Source organism: Schistocerca piceifrons, chromosome 5 (genome assembly GCF_021461385.2).
Source record: "Schistocerca piceifrons isolate TAMUIC-IGC-003096 chromosome 5, iqSchPice1.1, whole genome shotgun sequence".
Classification (NCBI taxonomy): Eukaryota; Metazoa; Arthropoda; class Insecta; order Orthoptera; family Acrididae; genus Schistocerca; species Schistocerca piceifrons.
In genome coordinates, this window is record NC_060142.1 from 108,013,825 (window position 1) to 108,034,122 (window position 20,298).

Genomic DNA, 20,298 nt, shown 5'->3' on the forward strand with positions numbered 1-20,298 from the left:
AGTAGTTCGCTGCACTGATCTGAAGACAGGAAGTCCTCAGGGTGAACAGTAGCAGCCATGTGGCAGTTCAATTAAAAAAAAAAAAAAAAAGCAACAGCTATTCACAATGACTTGGGAAAACTAAATAATTCCCCATCATAAGTGCACCAAAAATACTTTCTCAAAGAGGAACTAATATGATTTAACTTTAGCAAAATGAGGTCTTGCGTGTAACAGTTATCTACCCACAGAAAAGTATGCAGGCTTCTGACAAGTGTAAATTAAAATTTAAGGGTGACTATTACTTCTGCTTCAATATATAATACTGCAGGGCTTCAGATATCATGTACCATGTTGTTTTGGCAGTTTGTGATGGACACGACTACTGTTACACATACCAAATTTATTATGAAATGTTTGGGAGGAGTGTCCTTTCTGGAGCATTATACTGGTTTTCCTTATATGAAAGCTCTCTTGCAGCCATTGTGTAAGACATTGCCCATATGATGCATAATCTACACCTTCTGTGGCACAATTTTAATTAGTCATATTGACTGATTCTTTCAAAATGGACCACAGATATCAACCACTACTGATAATGTTATTTACACAAATGTTGTAGCATGTTAAAGCTCTGCTTCTGGGATACTGGCCGGCAAGCCTGCCCCAGACCGAAATCACTTCTGATTAATGACAAGGGCCGGTGAACCAGCCTGCCTAGAAAAGGTTTTTAGTTGGTTTCCCACATCCAAGTAGGCAAATACTAGGCTATCCCACCTCACACACATGCTCCACAAACAATTTGAATACCTTCTCACCCTTTTCCATCAATCTACTCCAGATACACACAAAGTATACAGTTTCCATCCCAGGGAGAATGGTCATTCCTGGAAGGGCATACAACCACAAAATGCTGCTGACTGTCTCAAGCATATAATGACGCTCACTACTTAAAGGAAATGATATCAAAACAAAAAAACTGGAGAAGATGATTTGGGGGAAGACCCCTAGTTCATCAAGATTTTAGGATTCCTGTTTCTCTAAACCACCTATGGCCAGTACCAGACTGGTAACTAAATGACATTTTATCACCACATTATTTCAATTCCCCAACAATCGTTAATTCCTTTATCCAAAGGTGATTATTGGCTGAAAGGTATTTTTAGTTCTCAGAAATTTCATGTAATGGAAGCTATACAAACATCGTAAGTACTTCGTTCTATAAGCATTAAAAGAGAGAAATCTGTTTCTGCACAAGGCTCACGCCTTTAAAGCAATTTGGAGCCACGGAAAGGGCATGGAAATATCTGTTTATAGTGGGCATCTACGAGCTGCAGTAGGCTGTCCCCACACTTTGCCACTGTCGAGCACTGCGCCCTTGCCGTGGCGTGAGATGCGCCCCACTATCGATTGGGAGACAGCGCAGGTGGTGCCGCTTCGTCTGTGGTGCGGCCATGACGTCACCGTGCGACGGCGACGGCGCGACGTTGCGTCGCCACCGGACACTTGTTTGGGAGGGGCAAGACGGCATGTCTGACTAAGCTTGTCTCCCTGAGACTTAGCGTACGCATGCGTACGTATTTAGCTATACGAGGCGAAAACTAGAAACAAAGAAAGTCTACTGAGACGGGCTTAACAAAATGTAAGCGTATTTGCACTATCTAGTGCAGGTTGCAAGCGGCCTGGATAGCCACAGTATATCAATGGATTTAACCGACAGGTGGGATCAATACATGTGGCGATGAAATCTCTCATAGGCCATCGACTTGACTCTTACGTAACGCTAGAATCAGGCGTGGCTTCTGAAGGTCCTGTGTATTTGCACTACATCACAAATTGTGTGTTTCTTCTTGTGTAAGTTCGTGTTCGAGTTCAAACTCAGTTACCTCCAAACTGGTTATGGTGGAATATCACTGAGGACGGCAAGGCAAATAGCGCAGTGCTCGCAGAAAAGCAGAAGGGTTTTGATACACTGCATTTCTCGTAATGGCTTGAAATACAAAGTGTGGGCCGGCAGCGAAGTCATTCCTACATCGTTCCACAGATACAAGGCAAGCCAATCCTTGCACAGTAGGACCAAGAGTATTCATGGACGTAAAATTCTTGAGAAGTCCATTCCGGGCAGTGAACATTAAGAAATCTTTCGACACTAAGTGTTGGTAATTATCTCACAACTGCGACTTGAAACCATGATTGGTAAAAACACAGCACTAGCTGCCTCTTTCACGGCAAAGACGGTTATAAATGAGTGCTATTAAACGCATTCTGAGAAGTAACATCAAAGACTTCAGCGGTCAAGAAATGGTCAAGGAAAAGACGACGGATGTTGGCGGCAACACACAACCGGCAATTCGAATATCAACACGATTAATTTCTTCATAGGGACTAGTAAACAGGTCTTTACCCGTTTTCTCCTGCAATGGCGAACAAGGAATGGTGCAGTGCCCAAATCAGAACTATTTTTACAAGAATTGTGCTTGCGCAACAATCTAAGATCTAACGATATAGACAACGAACGGACAAGTGCCCTCATAAAATACATTTTAGATGTTAACAATACTCCGTGACACCTGAAACTTGGCTTCCCATGGAAAGAGCTTAATAGAGATGCTGTCACTGAAAACTATACCAGGAACTAGTCTTATCTGAACAGCAGTTTCTAGCATCGCTGTTTAACTTCATGCATGTCATCCACTTATTCTAAAGTGCTACTATTAACACAAAGTATTCTTACTGCTCGAGGATCTTCAGATTATCTTGGTCGTACGCCATTCGATGACAGAAGGAATAAAGTTTATTGTCCCATCAAAACTGACATGACAGTGTCACATTTTCTAGCTAAGCATTCCTTGCAATGATGCTGTGCTGATAAACTTCTTAAAGGTCGCTGTATCAAGAAACCACCCTCTCCCCTTCCAGAAACAATTTTCTTCCTCATATGCAATCATCTTAAATTTCATCACACAGCCTTCTGAAAAGTTTAGAACATCTTGGGGCGATGCATTCGTCGGATACAGTGGCGGTACACTTCACGACTAACAGTTGAGTTATATGTGGACAAGGATGGACCGCGGCCAAACCTTAAGAGCGTTTCAAGATATGTCAAATGCGACACGTCAATCCTTAAAAGCTACACACCCAATTTTCGTAGTGCAATGTTTTATCTACAAGGGATTAGGAGGGAGAGAGAGAGATATATTCGTGCAACCACTGGAAGCAATGTGGTGCCGACACACATCCGTGGTTAGCATCACTGGCTACAAACGCCTTAGTCCTGGGTTAGATTCCCATGGTAATCAGAGTTGTGCGTTAGATGGGTCTAAAATGGGGGCCATTCTACCTATTGAAGGCAAATTAACCGCCGTATGATCAAAGTAAGCAGCGAAAATTAACACGCAAGCCACCGAAGTTGCGTCAAAAAGTAAGGCCTGCACCAAGTTGGATATTTACTTTATATTTCGCTGATACTATCACATTTGCCCTTCAGATTTTTACTGATCCACACTAAAAAGAGCACCCTATGATCTCAAAGATATGCGAAAAAGAGACTGCACAGATCCTGACCACTTTAGTTCGAACTGTACCCTGTGGATTTTTAGGCCTTCTTCAGGCTCTTAGTATTGTTGCGAGACCTGTCACTGCTGCCATGACAAGACATTCGGGCCAAAAGTGGGCGTCTACGCGGTGTTTTGTTGAAGCTCAGCCAACCAAGTATGCGACCACGTCGTTAGGAAGCTTTACCCTCTTGGGTATGTTTTCCTCGATCGACAATTTTGTCCTTTGCCAAATACAATCTTCTTCGGCGGCAGACTACTTTCCTACAAGAGCCTAACTCTAATGCCCAATGTGACATGAGTTATCGGATTTTGTGAGCTGTGGTTTCAGTTAAGTTATTTCTGCAGCCCTAGGCGTTATTTTACTGTAGGTCAAGACAAAAATTTAAGGATTACAGATTGAAGAAACGGAAACAGACAAAGTTTGGCTACATTTTTCTTTACATCACATTTATCTATACAAAGTTGAATTTCAACACGCGCATCGGCATTATGTCCATTCTTTCAAAAGAAGGCATAGCTCAATGCCCGAAAGTTGAGGAACGGTTAACACAATCTGATGGCAATTTAAAAAGCTCGAATGAGTGCCATTTATGCTTTTCGCATACGCCAGTAACCAGTGGGGGTCATTAGCTCGATACTGCAGTAATGCGGTTTGGCTCATGAATTTCACATTACCTTCACCTGAATCGATAATGGGGGAAGGAAAGATACACGACGTTGCTGGAGATTTTTCCTTTCCAAGATCGTTCTACGACATAACATTTATGTTTCCTCCACGATTCCGAACGCTAACGAGCATTCTTAATCACGACCAAGAAATAGCAAAACCCCTGTTCACGTAAAAATCTAGCTCTTATTTTGTCGAACAACATACGAATATATGCTCGCGACAAGTCTGATAACAATAGGCAGAAAAAAAAAGCTACGAGCGCCTAGATATCTAGACATGGACTAAATCCATGACTAACCCACCACCCACTCTTTCAGAACAACCAACAGCCTATGAAGCAAAGCGTAAACGGGGTAGAAAGGTGAAACAGGCAAGTAGTAGCCAATACTTACTGATAAATTTCACTTTCTTGGGTTGCTTGGAACGAGGTTTGTTCTTCGCCTTCTTGATAGGCGCTGACCGACGATGGGCTAGAACAACCATCGAGCAAGTTAGACGTCGCCCCGGAGGATATTAGCAAAATTCCAGTAAAAGCGAAATGGAGCACCAAAGACGAGAATTAGAGGCGACTGATACCTGCTGCTGGAAGCGGAGCCCGACAAGTGTGGCAGAAACACTGGAGCACAGAATCCTTGACTAAGTTTATCAGCATGGCTGTAGCTGCTGCTGTTGTCGATGTGCACTGCCCGGTCTCCAGTCACACTATGACGCTGCGCCTCTGCCGAAACTCGCTAAGGGCGTTAGGCCAACCCTCCCCCTCCACACCCCCACCCCGTCGTCAACCCCTACGCGCTGCTAATCGATACGCTCAATACGGGGAGCAGCCCGCCGCCATCTTTGCTCCGTCTGAAGCAAAAGCGACACGCCTCCCCTCTACAATAGCACCCCCTGCCCTCTTGGGTAATTACATCCGACACTCGCTAAACAAACCAAACTATTAGGGATTGATCCCGCTGCTGATTCATGGAAGTGGAACGCCTCCCTCAGCTGACAATTTGCATAAAGCGTCGGCCAAAACGCCTGCCATTCTGCCACTGTTACTTAAAAAAAAAACAAAAAAAGCACGAAAACGCTGTTTCGTTTAGGAGTGTGTGTGGCTTTCCATTCATAACTGTTCGTTGCTAGTTATGCTAGAAGATACTGTATGCGAGATTCTTTACTTCCGGGGAGAAAACGCCGTGAAGAGAACGTCACCACGAACGCCATTTCTTGTTGCAATGTTCAATCAGTGGCTACGAGACTTTGCACATGAATATTCTACACATAAATAGCATCTAAATTCAAAACAAACCATCACTTTCAAACACATCCAGAAGAATTTTCAGAAACTGTAGTAGATTTTTTGTTTTAGAAACAGTGTATTCGAAAAAAATTACAGGATATTGTTAATACAATTGTTGACTATTTTTCCACATAATCTGTATCTCGTTCAATGCATGTGGTGAGCAGTCGCACAAGCTTTTTTGTACCAATCTCCTCCCCCTCCCCCCAGTTCCTTCCGCACTAACCTCTTTCTGCACCTGCTCGTCGGGTGATCATTTAATACCACTCAGGGACGTGAAAAGATGACAATATGAAGACGCCAAATCTTGGGAATAAATGGAGAGGGTGGGTTGCCGAAACATGCTAACAGAGTCCAAGTGCTAAGGCTATGGGAGGGCGGGCGCTGTACTGCGACAAGCACACTTCTCTCGTCAGTATTCCTCTCCTTTCGTTCTGAATTGTGCTTTTGAGTTTTTAAAAACTCTCAATATCGGTGCGAATTGATGTCTCACCCTGAGGCATAAATTCGACAAATGATGCCTTTACGGTCCCAAAACACTGAGGCTATGATTTTTACTAGAAATTGCATTTTTGAATTTTTTGGACGATGGAAATTCGTGTGGTGGCACCGTGACGACTATATAATGAGCCATCCACGTTTCATCTCTAGTCACAACAACGCTCAGAAAACCCTCACCTTCTCACTCAATTAGCCCAAGAAACTGGCGGGCGCTGATGACATTTCTTGTGCTGCTCTATCGGCGGTTTTGGGATTCATCTTGCGCGCCGTTTCCGGTATCCCTGCGTTTCTAGAAGGGTGTCATCAGAAAGTTGAGGAGAGTTGTGCAAGTATTTCAGAAATTTCTTCCAATGTCAATCGGTGGTCTTCATGAAGTTTCCGCGATTTTTGCACCAACAGTTAGAATGGTAGAGCCACTCCTCAGTTCGTCATGAACATTTGTTCTTTCTTAAGAACACACATTCTGTAACACCTTCACCGTAAACAGTTTCGATCCGCGTAAAAATTTCAGTGTTATTCCTTCCGCGAGTAGACAGTGTATCACAGCGCGTGACTCGCACTAGGCGGGATTTCTTACCCGTCTTTCACGCAACTGGACACTATAACTTCTGCTGCTTGCTTACTAGCGTATTGCTGCTATGCTCGCTCTGGTCAGGGGATCCCATCCACCACAGTGTAGGCAATTCTCAAAACAAAACCACAATCCGTTATGGTCACAACACATTTACTTTTATATGCCTTTTATAAGACACCCCCGCCCCCTACAAAGCAGACATCACGCTAACATATACTGTAGCCTTGACAATGGTCTCAATACGGAAGCTAGTTCGTAAATTTATTTAGGTACATCTTACCCAGACGAAGCCATCCACTGATAATTAGTTCCCGTAGGGCTACCAAACTACGGGTGATATTTACTACCACGTTCCATCCGCTCTTTCAAATAGTTCTAGGTATTTTCTACTGGATAAAATTGGGTGATTTAGCGGGCTTGTCGAGGAGCGATACAGTGTCCGAGTGTTGGTACAATGAAAGTATACGTTTTGTCCAATGAACATTGCTGTTATCTTTGAAGACAAGAGCGTTCACAGCAAATTACTCAAGACGTGAAAGAACGGGCGACATATTCTCACCGACGTCCTGGTTTATCTTCACATTATCCTCTATAAGTGGGTCACGTAATGATACGAAAAAAGCTAAGACATCAAGAGCCATCTCCAATCTAAACTAAATCCTCCACACGCGGCGGATTAGTCGTGTTATTTGGCAGTCTGGACACACTGCGGCTTGCATCATTCGCAGAGGCAAAATTGCGACTAGTCAGATCATACTTCACGCCTCCAGGCAGCTACTCTATAGTCATGTTTCTGTGTCGATTGGTCCATCAAAGACATACAGCTTTGTGGTGGCGTGAGCCAATGGCCTTCTGCGAGATACCCAACTGCAAATATCTGTGTGGTGTTTCCTTGGCAATGAAACCGTTGGGTCTGCATTCACAGAGCAGCAATTCCTGTAATCTGTGAAACCTATGTCACTGACGAGGTGTGACTGTCCTGTTATCTTCTTGCAGCCACTGTTCTTACGCCATTCCTCGTAGACACACTGGGTAGTCCGCATTAACACAGCAACAAATCTGACATATTCATTCGCGGTTTGGTCATGGGCACACCGGAACATAATTGTTACTTTCTGCCATTTATTAAGTCGAATCTTTTATTTTGCTGTTTCTATACAAGCAACAGGCACATACCATTTCACTACCATGAATTTATGTCTACGGTGTAGGGTCACACGACCGCGTCGTGCTGGATTACGTTTACAACGCTCGAAAGCTGAAAGCTACCTATGCGTTCCTTTACAAAGGCGACTAATATTTTGTCAGATGACCTTTATTAAAAGTAACTGCTCTGAGCTGAACACTTTACGTGGTATTTAGGGCACATTACCAAAACTGGTGATCAACAGTTTAAGTGCGAAGGACCATTTGGAGGAGACGGCCGCTGTGGCCGAGCGGTTCTAGGCGCTTCAGTCCTGGACTGCGCTGCTGTTAAAGTTGCAGGTTAGAATCCTGCCTTGGGCATGGATGTGTGTGATGTCCTTAGGTTAGTTACGTTTAAGTAGTTCTAAGTCTAGGGGACTGATGACCTCAGATGTTAAGTCCCATAGTGCTTAGAACCATTTGAACCATCATCTGAAGGTGAAAATAAATATGTTACTTAAATATGATTTAAGACTGATTCGGAACACTTGCATCCAAAAGCTGACAACGAAAAGGTAAGGAGAAATTAACTGCAAATTTCCACTCACATTAAAGAGTATTCGGTAATTACACAACGATACGGAATAAACATTACATAAAACGTTTCGCATTAGTGCAAGGCTACCAGCAACAGTATGCACATGCAGTGTGATTCTTTTTTTTTTAATCTTCCTGAACATTTTCAGCTTTTGAAAATGCACACGTCGCGTAAGTAGGAACTGCTGATGAGCAATGCATCCTGATTAACTTGTGCAAGGAAGAACGTTAGAAGGATAAGTATTTAACGTCCATTGGAGAGCAGGTTTATTTCAACTGGAGCACAAGCTTCACTGGGTAATCATAGGGCCTTTGGGAGTGTTGAATCCATCGTAATAATAGCGTATGTATGGATATGTTCGGTTCTCTTTGAAAATTGCAGCAGTATTAACAGTCCCAACACTACAATGGCTGGAACAAGGCACTGTACAGGAGGATTCAATTAGTCACGGGATAGGACCACCCAGCCAACTGTAATTATTTTGTAAGTGCCACAGACTTGATTTGTTGCCTGTTTTTTAAGCACGGGGGCACAAAACAAGCCATGATGTTTTCGATGAAACCATGTCCGATTGGCCTCACGTGATCTGCAGATATCTAAATTCTCATCGTCCATCCACTTTTAAAAAGTTAAACAACTCGAGACAAGACCCATCTGCACTCATGGCACTGTTGGGTGGGATATCCAGACATAGGTTCACGCGTTTAACCAGAAACATCTCTGTACACAGGCAACTTCCCAACAACAGTTGGCCTATAGTGGAACATCTGTTGAGTTCACGTGATGGTGTGGGTGAAATGGCGCAATTTTTCGTGACCCGTCCGCTGCTTGCGCCCAATATGTCGTCATTAAGAAACTTACATGAATTTGTTACAGACGGCCGAAGTGGCCGTGCGGTTAAAGGCGCTGCAGTCTGGAACCGCAAGACCGCTACGGTCGCAGGTTCGAATCCTGCCTCGGGCATGGATGTTTGTGATGTCCTTAGGTTAGTTAGGTTTAACTAGTTCTAAGTTCTAGGGGACTAATGACCTCAGCAGTTGAGTCCCATAGTGCTCAGAGCCATTTGAATTTGTTACGGAAAGCGGGCATGGATGGAGATTCTGTAGTGTTATACATAGTCTTTTTATGGCTACTGGGAGAAATGAAAAACCTTAACTGGTGAGAAGAGATTGTGCTATGTACTCATGACCGTAAACATAAATTGTGTTTAAGTGCGGGTGAAACATACTCATCGACCAAAGAGCTACTCTGAACACAACACTGACGAGATGCAGATCCATTGGCGGATGACTTGTGATCAGTTATTTAGTTTTTTTGGCAAAATGGGATTTCTGCCGAAAAATTCTTTATGGTACGTAATAAGTAAGATCTTTAATAAACACCTGAAAATACTATCATATTTTATTTCCACGGGTAGATCGTAGTAGTTTTATAGCTGTATATGTCCATCCCTTTTCATGCCCAAGTTAAATTAACTAGTTCACGTCACAATCACAGTGGGCATGGGAACTGTCTTCCGTATTGTAAGTCTTGTCCTCCTCCATACAGTTTTCTTGAAGCCAAGTTACTTGAAACTACTAAAATTGGCTGTGGGGGCAACTTTCGCACCAATATTTATAATCTTATGACCCAACTGGCACTAGACCAATTGCAGCTATCTTTCTTTCGCAGCTATGACAGGATGTAGGCATTATGCATTCAGAACAACAGGTCAAGTACTGAAATGGACGATTGCAATGGTTGCAGGCAGCAGTTACTGAGATGGTGGTTATGTAACGTTAACAAAGAATATTCATTACCTACAGCTTATAGTTTAACGACACAGAAAATCAAGCACGTGCAGTGAAGTATAGGTCTTTGTGGAAAAACGGTTGTCTTTAGTCTTTGCTTAGAACCATAATTAAAAAAAAGAACCCAGTGAACTTTGCTTTGTTACTATAGCAAGCATGTAAATTTGGATGTGTCAGCGGCTAATGACTCCTTTTTCTGATGGACTCACAGTAGGCAATTTGATTGCTTTCTTTCGAAATTGGATCTTGTTTTCGACGAACCGCTACAGGATTTCTGTGCAACAATATACTTAGCGTTCCAGTTGCTTTGTAGCTTCACCCAAGGCCTAGTAATACACAAACTTCTCGAGTTGGATCGCTGGTTAGTAGCAAAATTCGTCTCGGTTCTCATGGCGAGTTCAACTTCCGCCAACGACGAGGATTTCGTAACAGATGTAGCACAAGCTACGAATGGGGAGAGATTGGAACTGAACTGGGCTGTGCCCTTTCGTACGAACCATCCTGGTATATGCATATGCGATTTAGGGGGGGGGGGGGAATCCTGAATTTGGACGGCCGAACGCAGATTTGAACCACCGTCCTCCCGAATACGATACCAGCGTGTTAACTACTGCGTTATCTTGTTGCTGTGATTTTCATATTTGTGCGAAAACGCCGTGATGACCCTCATTTTTGCACGCGCAGACCTCGTTTAAGGATGCAAGAATGGAAACGCTTACCATGATACTTTCAGCAGGGCAGTACTGGTTAATGTGCTGTCGCGGTTCAGTCAACAATTGGTGTAGTGGTAGCTGCAACGGAAGACCTGCAGAGCCACTCACGAGTCAACGTGCAAGGGCGTCTTATGTGTTGCTAAAAGAGGCATTGCATTTCCTCTCTACAATCCCATATGCATAATCGCCGCTTCCCTATAGTGATGACCAACGGCATTCGCTACTACTTCATTTGGCTTGGAACATAAGGCAATAGCTTGTATATACCTTCATTCGTGAATTTTGTTGATAAGTATCTTCGTATGCCTAATCCGAAATGTGAGCGCCTCAACGGTTGGTAATTTCAAGCTTGAAAAATATGTTGTTGCTCGAAACGTACGCGGGTAGGTACCAGCTACTTCGAGTTTATGTGGTTGGGCGAAAAAAAAAAAAAAAAAAAAAAAAAAAAAAAAAAAAAAAAAAAAAAAAAAAATTGGCCGCAGATTCGTTCAGGGAGTCATTGAAATTGAAGCATTCTCCCAGAGATTTCAAACCATATCCTGTCAATCACTCAGAAGGAACTTTATGGACGGCAAATTCTAAGCAATACCAACTGAAACCTTCTGAGGACCTCAACTTCCCATCTTTTTTATGTGATACAATCGCCAATATAAATTAACAAACAGCCTGTAGCTCTAACCAGAGCGGAATTATATGAAAGGCATGAATTAAAAAAGTTGAAGGCGACATACCCGCCATCACGTGAAGGTACTATGTACACTACACAGTGGACGTTGTGTTGCTCAAGTTTGGAAGTAAACAGCTGTGCTCTAATAATCTTCGTGAAATTTTGATTGTTTTGAAGTCTTCTGTCATTGTTCCGCGTTTCCAAGTCAACATGTGTGGCTGCACTACTAATAACTAATTCTACTTTCCGCTCTAAGGTTTCGTTTCGTAACCTCTAAATGGCGTACCTTCTTATCAGATCCGTCTGATTTTCACTTACTGAAATATAGAAACAAACCGTTATTACCCCATACCTGAAAATTTTAGCGCTGCTCATATAACTTGTGCAACAATACAGAAACAAATTGCAATTTTTGTGGGGGCCTGATGTTGCTTTGCAACCGCTTCTTGGTTATCTTGTAGAGGCCTTAGTTCACAGTACGAATTTTCCCCTAAAAAAAATTCATGATTTATTATTCACACAGCTGTTAAGTCGGTATTTTTTTATTCCAGCACTTTATTACACTGGGGGCCGTCCTCAAATATCTGCATAAGAACGAGTAAGACTAATTAAGAAAGCCCAAAACCGCAGATTCAGTTTTGTATGCAGTACGGTAGAGGGTCAGCTTTTTTTTTTACGTAACGAGCATGTTAGGAGGCAAGACTCCCTTTAGCAGTTACCCTTGTGTTCAGTTCACAGGAGGCTTGATACAGTCTTACGCCATTAGAATAATTATTCCATTAATTATTGCCTTAATTGTACAATGCAAGATAAAAAATTGCCTTCTAGTTAAAAAATTTAATAAGGGTCAAATAACAGCGGAATCAGTACAGTTCACAACTTTTACACTCCTCTAAACGACATTACCGTTCAACAGTCACCATGCATTTGTGCACACTTGTGCCACGGTTAAACCCAGGCATGAAAACCATCACTGTAAAATCTGGGTTTTGTTTCTAGACCCTCCATTTTCCGTTTTAACCTCATCCATAAAGATGAATGGGAGCATCGCAGGTAGACTCCGCAGCGGCTGGCAGCCACATGTCGCAGATGCCAATCGAGGACTTGCTGTGACAGACGCGTTCTGGTTCACAATCAAAGGCGAAAGTTGTGTTTTTGAAATCTTGGGTCAAGAACCGGAACCCTGCATTTTTCCAAACTGGTTCATAATCTTGGATTTAACGATGGCGCAAATGTGTACAAAAGCAAGGCGACTTTGTTGAGCAATGGTAGTGTGTATAGCACAGTTCATGTTATTATTACAGGTACTAATTCCGCTGTTATCCGCATCATTACAAATTTCCCTATGACCCACGAGCCATTACCTTGGGCCACCCTTGTATATGCAGATATCAAGAGGTCAGTCCGGTATATGACAAGTCTATAGTTCCTGTGGTAATGGAATTAGATAATTAAATTCACATGTTCATGTCTAATCTTTAACATCATTAACTATATTAGGTTTCCATGGAAAGGAATATTAGGTTGCCACGGAAAGGATCATCAGAAATTGGCGCAGTCAGCACTACTTCATTTACAAAAAATTTGAATCCCATTTCTCGCCCAACTTAACACCCGTTGATTATTCGTATTTGAAGCCGACGTGTATGATAGAATCTTAGCCCTGTTTGATGTGGTCTTTAGCCGAAAGACCAGTTTGATTCAGTTCTTTATGCTAGTTTAGAAAGAAATAACTTTTTTCTTCACTGAAATTTCTGATTGGCGAATGCATCCACTCCCACATCCCTCATTGGTCACAAGACTGTCAATTTCTTCAAACACTCCACAAACGTCTGCGCTACTTCAGTTGAGTACTTTGCTAATTCAATTCTGCACCACCAAAGACTTTTTTTTTACTGGTTCAGCAATCTCTCCAGTCAGTACAGAAGATTCCATAGCAAACGAAACCACTGGGCTCACAGGCAAAAGCTGGAAAATAAATAAATAGCCACGATGCTGATTACCGAATGTCCAGCACACGCTTTGATTCATTGGCCGACCGACAAATTTGTACTTGAGAAGGATTGTTCTTAAAGCCGACACCCCCCCCCCCCACGCAAGATGTCTAACTTCGCAAATTCTTGAGTGTTTCGCATTGTCGCACCAACCGCCGGCAGAATTCGTTGCTGCCGGCGGGCGGGCGGGAGGGAGAGAGAACCTTTTAGTGCTAGGCGGACACGCTGACATTTTTCCGGAAAATGTTTGAAACCACAGCTGTTTTGAGGGGCACGCCGTGCGAGGAACGTAGCAGTAGCAATGACGTTGCGTATTTCAGTTGTATCAGTTTGCATGGCAACTAACTGACATGGCCACGTTATTAGATGTTCAAGGCCTCTGAATAGCATTTATCGTACATGTCTAATTTTAGAAATCTTCGTTATCCCACTTCTTTCAGTAATAAACTGGATTAATTTCTTCCCCTGAAGACGCCATTTCTCTGTCCGCAGTTCTCTCTCACCTTTCGCTGGCTTTGCCAATTCTGAAACAGCCAAGCAAGACTAATTCTGCGTCTGTAACTAAAAGTGACAACTCGAGAAACGACCTCAGTTACTGTAAAATGACGAACAATCGCGAAGCTCTATGGGGCAAAAGGGACTGAACTTCTTGACAACTACAGCGATGCTGCACTCCAAGTGGCTGAAGAATCAACTGCGAAATCACTAATTTTTAATGCTGTTACTTCCGTATTTCCCATTTACTAAACTGGAGGTCAAACGTAATCGAAGTATTACCTCTTAGCTAATGTTAACATATAATAAAAAGAGTGCAATGTTATACTGTTCACAGTAGCAGAGCCGAATGATTAGAAATGAATAGTGGAACCAAGCATGCCACATACTTTCTGATGATGTGTTCCGATTGTAGTTCGCTTCGCGAGTTTCTTTACGCATTTCAGATTCATTTTAAGAGATTCAAAAAACAGCCACGATTTTTTACATTCTTGCGCATTACTCGCTATTTAGTCTAAACAAGGGCATTTTGAACTTCTTGTTGCTTCGTCTTGCGCGTACCTTTTTCTTTTTATTTCGTGTTTGTCTATTCTGCTTCCCAGACACCAAAAGGATATATCCCCTTCTTGATTCTTTCCCGGCTGTACATTTAGTCCTTCAGCATACCCACATGTGTACAATTTATCTTAGCCTACAGCTAGCACAGGCTCTTGCATTTAGTACAAAACTAATTCCTCTCCACTTTCGGCTATCATTGCTGCATCATAAATGAATTCTGCCCTGCACTGACAATAAGTCCTTTCCTCATTCCCTTTTCAATGAACAAATAATCAGTTTTGTCATCGAATTTGCCTAGCAACTTCGCTGGTTTCGACTTCTTATACAAATGTGTCAGTACATACCGGTTACATTAATTTGTATATTTTCTTCTTATCTGAGTTAACTTTGTCAAGATAATGGCTGGGTAGCAACTTTCTCTCTCTCTCTCTCTCGGTGCATTTCTATTAACTGGGTTAATGGTTTTAAAATTATTGTAACAAGGCAAACCCTTCTGAGAGTTTGCGACCAAAACTAATACTGTACGAATACTTTGAGAATGCATACATGGAGACTTAAGTGATCATAAACACGTAGTTCGTGAGATTCCACACAGTTATGGAAGCGCAGAAATCAAGTGAAGGCTTCAGAAACCGATGTTGTCCCTCTTCTTGTTTCGGATGACAAGGTTGATTTGCCGCACCATAAAACTTTGCGGTTGACCAGTTATGCTCAGTAACTTTCAAAGAACATACTATAAGGTGCGTCAGTTTTACACTACGCGCGCCTACAGCAGTTAGATCGAAACCAATGGTCGTGATACAGGAAGCGCATCAACTGCCTGCGCTGCGCTTTTTGTGAACATAGGGGGGGGACCGACCCGGTGCCTCGGCTCCACACACAAAGGCGTCTGCGGCGTTGCCATGTGACGCCAGGGAGAGATTTACCAGCGCCGTAGTTCAGATACCAATACAAGTTTCCTTTGTCTTTCGTGCCAGAATCGTCGAAATGTTTTCACGTATCACGAAATTAATCGTATCTGAAGGCAAAGGTTAGACAGCCAACCACCTATGTCTTACAACAGGAATGAAGGGATTCCTCCGTTGTCTTGTTAGCACGTTAGTAACTCAGCGAAGTCTAGTTTATTTATAGATGGTGGAAGTCATGGAGAAAGCAAACGAGGGGCGAATCCTAAACAGTGCTGTTAACTATATTTTGAGGCCAGTGTTATCTGTGTTAATATTACTAGACAAACACTAGTGTGAAGTTTTGTGAATACCAGTATTAGGTTATCAAATCTTACCAAAGTCTGTTACAAAGCTGAAAACCGACAAGTTTAAAAACGAGAACGGCTAATCAGGGTTTCAAGTTCCTTTAGCAACGCAACATACTAAAAACACGATCCTCTGGGCAAGGAGGGTGTGCCCCGCGATTTTGGAACCATCTTTCCATTCTCCTCTAGCGATTTGCAAAAACTATAAAAATATCTGATTACAAAAATTCAAGTTGACAGCAGACTGTTAGTGCGGCGACGGTGACTTAGCTCCGAAAGATGTACACAATTTAAGATTGCCTACGCACTTAATCTATTACGCCAAAGAACTAATATCTATCTACCAACACTCTCTTTGCTACATGAAGCGCCGACCTCAATTTAATTTTCATTAGCCATAATTATGATTTACTCTCAAGTCTCTTCCCTGATATTCGGTATGTATTTTCGCGTTTAGCTACATAACATGCGCAAAACTGTACAAAATAGTGAAAATAGACTGCTGTCATGCACGATTGGTGCTAGCCCTATCTTTTTAAAGGCAATGATGATGCCGCAAGTTGTAAAATGGATGCAAGTTTGCTTGATTGGTGTCAATTGCTTTGGCACTACTGCGACAACATATAGTCGGTTTACAAACGCGCTTCCAGGCAGTACTTCACAGCACAAGTCATTGACCTCACAGCACGGAACAAGTGAAAACGCAGTACGCTCTACCTAGACAATCGATTCATCGAAGGTCACGAGGTACACTCCCTTTTGTTTCTGCTACACAAGGCGCCAATCTCAAACGCGTTTTGTTTCAAACTGCAATATATACTGACGTCACGACACTTCCTCAATTACTTCAGCCAAGCTGGCACAGCAATGCAGCAAGCGTGTAATATTTATGATACATGCATCTCGCTGTCAGAATGTCCAACAAAGCATAGTCAGAAAAAAAATAAGCAGAAAGTGTAATTATAGAGATACCATGCTAAATGAGTACTTAAATATTGCTGTACTTACATTCGTTGTCTGCTGATGCCATTTTGTCCGACGGTGGTGATTTGGTGCTGGAATCTGCTCCGGTCGGTAGCGGCTGCTCTGCGTCTGCGAGAGGAATGCTGCCGGCAGAAAGGATCGATTCATCGCTAGACCAGGCCAGACGGCAGCCGTCGAGGGGGGGGGAGGTGCCCGCACTATACCTGCAATACGTCTAGCCTCTGCCTTCCTACAGCCCGCCCCCCCCCCCCCCCCCCCCCTCTACCTTCCGGCCCCTTCACCAATTTACAAACCTGCAATGCTGCGTTAACACTTCACAATTTTGCAGGCAACAGCATGTGCAGTATTGCACAGTCATTGCATTTTTTTTTTAAATATCTGGTTGCAGTTTAGTAAGCTACTGATATTGACGTGTAGCTTTACAGCTTACACATTTCGTTGTTGTACATAATTCTCTTCCCTAGCCTATTTATACATTATTTCTGAAAACTTTCACAGCCACCTAAACAATGATCTACCACAGCTTCAATGCACACAGTTGTGCTGTTACTTCCTACAGGTACATACCAACATGAAGAAACTTTTTCTTTACACAGAAACAAAGAGTTTTTAATACTGAAGAAATACAATATTGCTGCAATTTCTAGCAACATCTATGAGAACATTCAAAAATTCTGGCTTCTTAACATTGCATTTGAGAACAGTTTCCCTGCTTAAACACTTTGAATCTATTCTCTTGTATGATATTTGGATCTGCATCAACTAACCTCTATCATCGGGGGAAAAAAATCTACATACTTCTGTTTCTTATTACCAAAAAAGACCATAGTGTTAATCATATAATATCATAACTGCCGAGGAATCACTGACAATTTTGCATATGAAATTAAACACTAGATCTGTAGCAATAATTACCCCCCGTGAAATAGCACATATTTCAACAATATCTCGATTGTTCTATCAACCTCACTACTGTACACTGGCAGTCCACAACATTTAACACAAAGAAAGTTCACCTGTTAGATTTATGTACTGTAGATAATGTATGGGCAGGTTTATCATGTACTGAATATTCGTTCAATGAACATACTTCAACTCATCACGGATGCCTAATGGTGCAGCATAGTTATTGAAATATCTACAAAATTCTTCTTGCACGTTACTTTGTAACATGAAGTGACAATGCATTACGTATGGAAACAAAGTAACTAATAACCAGCCGTACTGGGCATCTCGCAGAATATCTGGACAGTAAACTCTAAACAAAAACACAAGCACAGGTCGACATAATAATGCTCGTTATAGTACGAAGTGAAGTCACATGCTAATTTTCCGTAAGGAAAGAAAATAGATTTGTCTGAACATTTTACTGTACGGAAACAGTTTTGGCTCTTCCATCCAATGGAAACGAACTGGAAGCCATAAATACAAACATTGCTACAAGACTAGAAGGTACAGCAACGACGCAATGACACTCGTTTTGTTCTTCACGCGTTAAGACATTACAGCAAAGATATACACCGCACACGTAATGTTTTAGTAATTAGCTCTATGGATGATTGCTATCACTAATCATGCGTTACGGATTTTAACAAACGACACCAAAACACACAAAAAAATCCTCGTGTAACAAGTAACGTGGTTCTTTCATAGCAAGGAGAGAAGTACTGTCAACCAGAAAAGCTTTACAAGATTTACTACCATAAATTCAAATCCATTAATGTTATTTCAAATCGCGTAGCATAGAGAGTGAATGAATGTTAACATGTTGAGATTATAAGAAATCATGAATGCGAAAGTTCAATGAGTTTTTACACTCACGCCTCGAAAGAGATGATGGAATCCAAGTAAATACGTAACACGATAAGCCATCTGTACTTACTAGTCCCTTATGTTCATTAATTTATAAATGTTTCTTTGGATAAAAACTACGATGTAAACAAACTATGCTTAGCCAGGAGAAGACAAAAAGCAAGCACAGCGACAGATACAACACGTTACGGAAAGGCCGTGGTAATAACATTAAACTACTATACCTGACAGAACCCAAACAAAGTGCGAACGCCACAACAGCTTCTCACACAGTACTCGCCGCCACACTTCACGCTCAGACCGCTATCCTTCGCTTATATTGTCCACCATAGCTGCTCACCTACACTGAAGCCAAGGCGCATCTCCATTGGCTAGTTCAAAACTCAAACCGCGCTCTCAGCTGTGATTGGCTGCAGCCCGCGTGGCAGCTTAACTGTCAAACCAGTTGCGTGTGCATTTCCACAGCTAGCCTAAGCAGGCTTAAACGTGTTTGGAAGAAAGGAATTCTATTTATAATAAATGAATTGTATGATAAACCGTTTCAACAACAAACATAACCCACTCTATATAACCGCACAGTACGTATTTTATGCTTATTTCTCACGCGCAGGGAGTAAAAATTTTCTCGTGTGAGACAGACGTCGTTGATTTCTTCCATGCGCAATATTTAAACTGTCGGACAAATTAAAAAAGACAGAATTTAACTCAAATCTATTTTCAGCTCTTTCGTACCCACCAGTTGCGAGGCAATCACGAATGCAGCGAGCAACGTCCTGAATATCGTGTCTTCGCAACTGTACTCACTCGGAGCAGCAGCTGTTTATTTGTACATACTGTTGCTAGGGCGATAAACAAAACAAGTTTGAAGTTAAGTGAATTACCTACTGCTTGAATATAATCGGCAGTTTCACGTTTTCTGGAATTTTGTTTATACGGCGAAATTACTTGACCGCCTGTTTCCTTTCAGTTGTCACGAATAATCTCAGGCTGTTATCTGATATCCGAAGATTTCCCAATATTTCTAAAGATTATATGATGACCACAAAGTACAGAGATCAATCAGCGCTTTGCTTATAGTGAATAACTTCCAGGAAGGCTGTTCGATACCTCATATAATAGTGTACAATGTCGAATCCTCGCCAAAGCATCGATGTATTGATTCTACATCAGAGGAAAGAATGTTGGTACTTAAGGTAAGGTATATCGACGCATCAAATGAGTTCGAACTTTAGTATTCGACTAATAAAAATCAATCTTTCGTGAAGCGATTGTTATATGATATGCCACAAAATTGCAGCATTTGTGGCGTTGAGAAATATCTTATGCCTTTGTAGTCTTGGTATCTATGACAATTTCTTATCCATAAGAAGAATAAACTTGTAACAATATACATTCTTATCGCTGTAAGTTACAGAAAGAACAAGTCTGATACCACAGATAAGGTATTTAAACAGTTTCCACTTTTTCGTAATTCATTTTAATTTCAGTCTTCTTTTCTCCCACACGCTTATAGTGAATGTTGTCCAACTGCTGCAAGATTATATCGTACATGAGACGGAAAAGTAGAATGTCATGGGACATCCGGCTGTGACATTACGAAAAACAACTCGAGAGGGTAAACGGTGTTAGGTTCCGTTACTGTGTCATCGGTATTAACAAGCAGCAACCGAACAGCATTTAGCTAGAACATGAAGATTGCTTACTCAACTGCTAAATGCAGTCCGAGGAGACCAACTATTTTCCACGT

The 20,298-nt window shown here is 42.0% G+C and overlaps 1 protein-coding gene across 3 annotated transcripts in view; it reads right to left on the reverse strand.

Moving 5' to 3' along the window:
- Positions 1-18,909, reverse strand: part of LOC124797810 (golgin subfamily A member 6-like protein 2) — a 32,369-nt gene extending 13,460 nt beyond the window's left edge. For 2 of the 3 annotated variants that reach the window (XM_047260836.1, XM_047260834.1), the window contains exons 1-2: positions 4,783-4,922; positions 4,599-4,676 (exon numbers count right to left, since the gene is read on the reverse strand). In XM_047260836.1, coding sequence (XP_047116792.1) covers positions 4,599-4,676; positions 4,783-4,858 — 154 coding nt within the window. In that variant the 5' untranslated portion in view covers positions 4,859-4,922. Of the gene's footprint in view, positions 1-4,598; positions 4,677-4,782; positions 4,923-16,763; positions 16,862-18,775 lie in introns of those variants that run through there. The other variant, XM_047260835.1, reaches the window with a different exon arrangement.
- Positions 18,910-20,298: the final 1,389 nt, after the last annotated feature.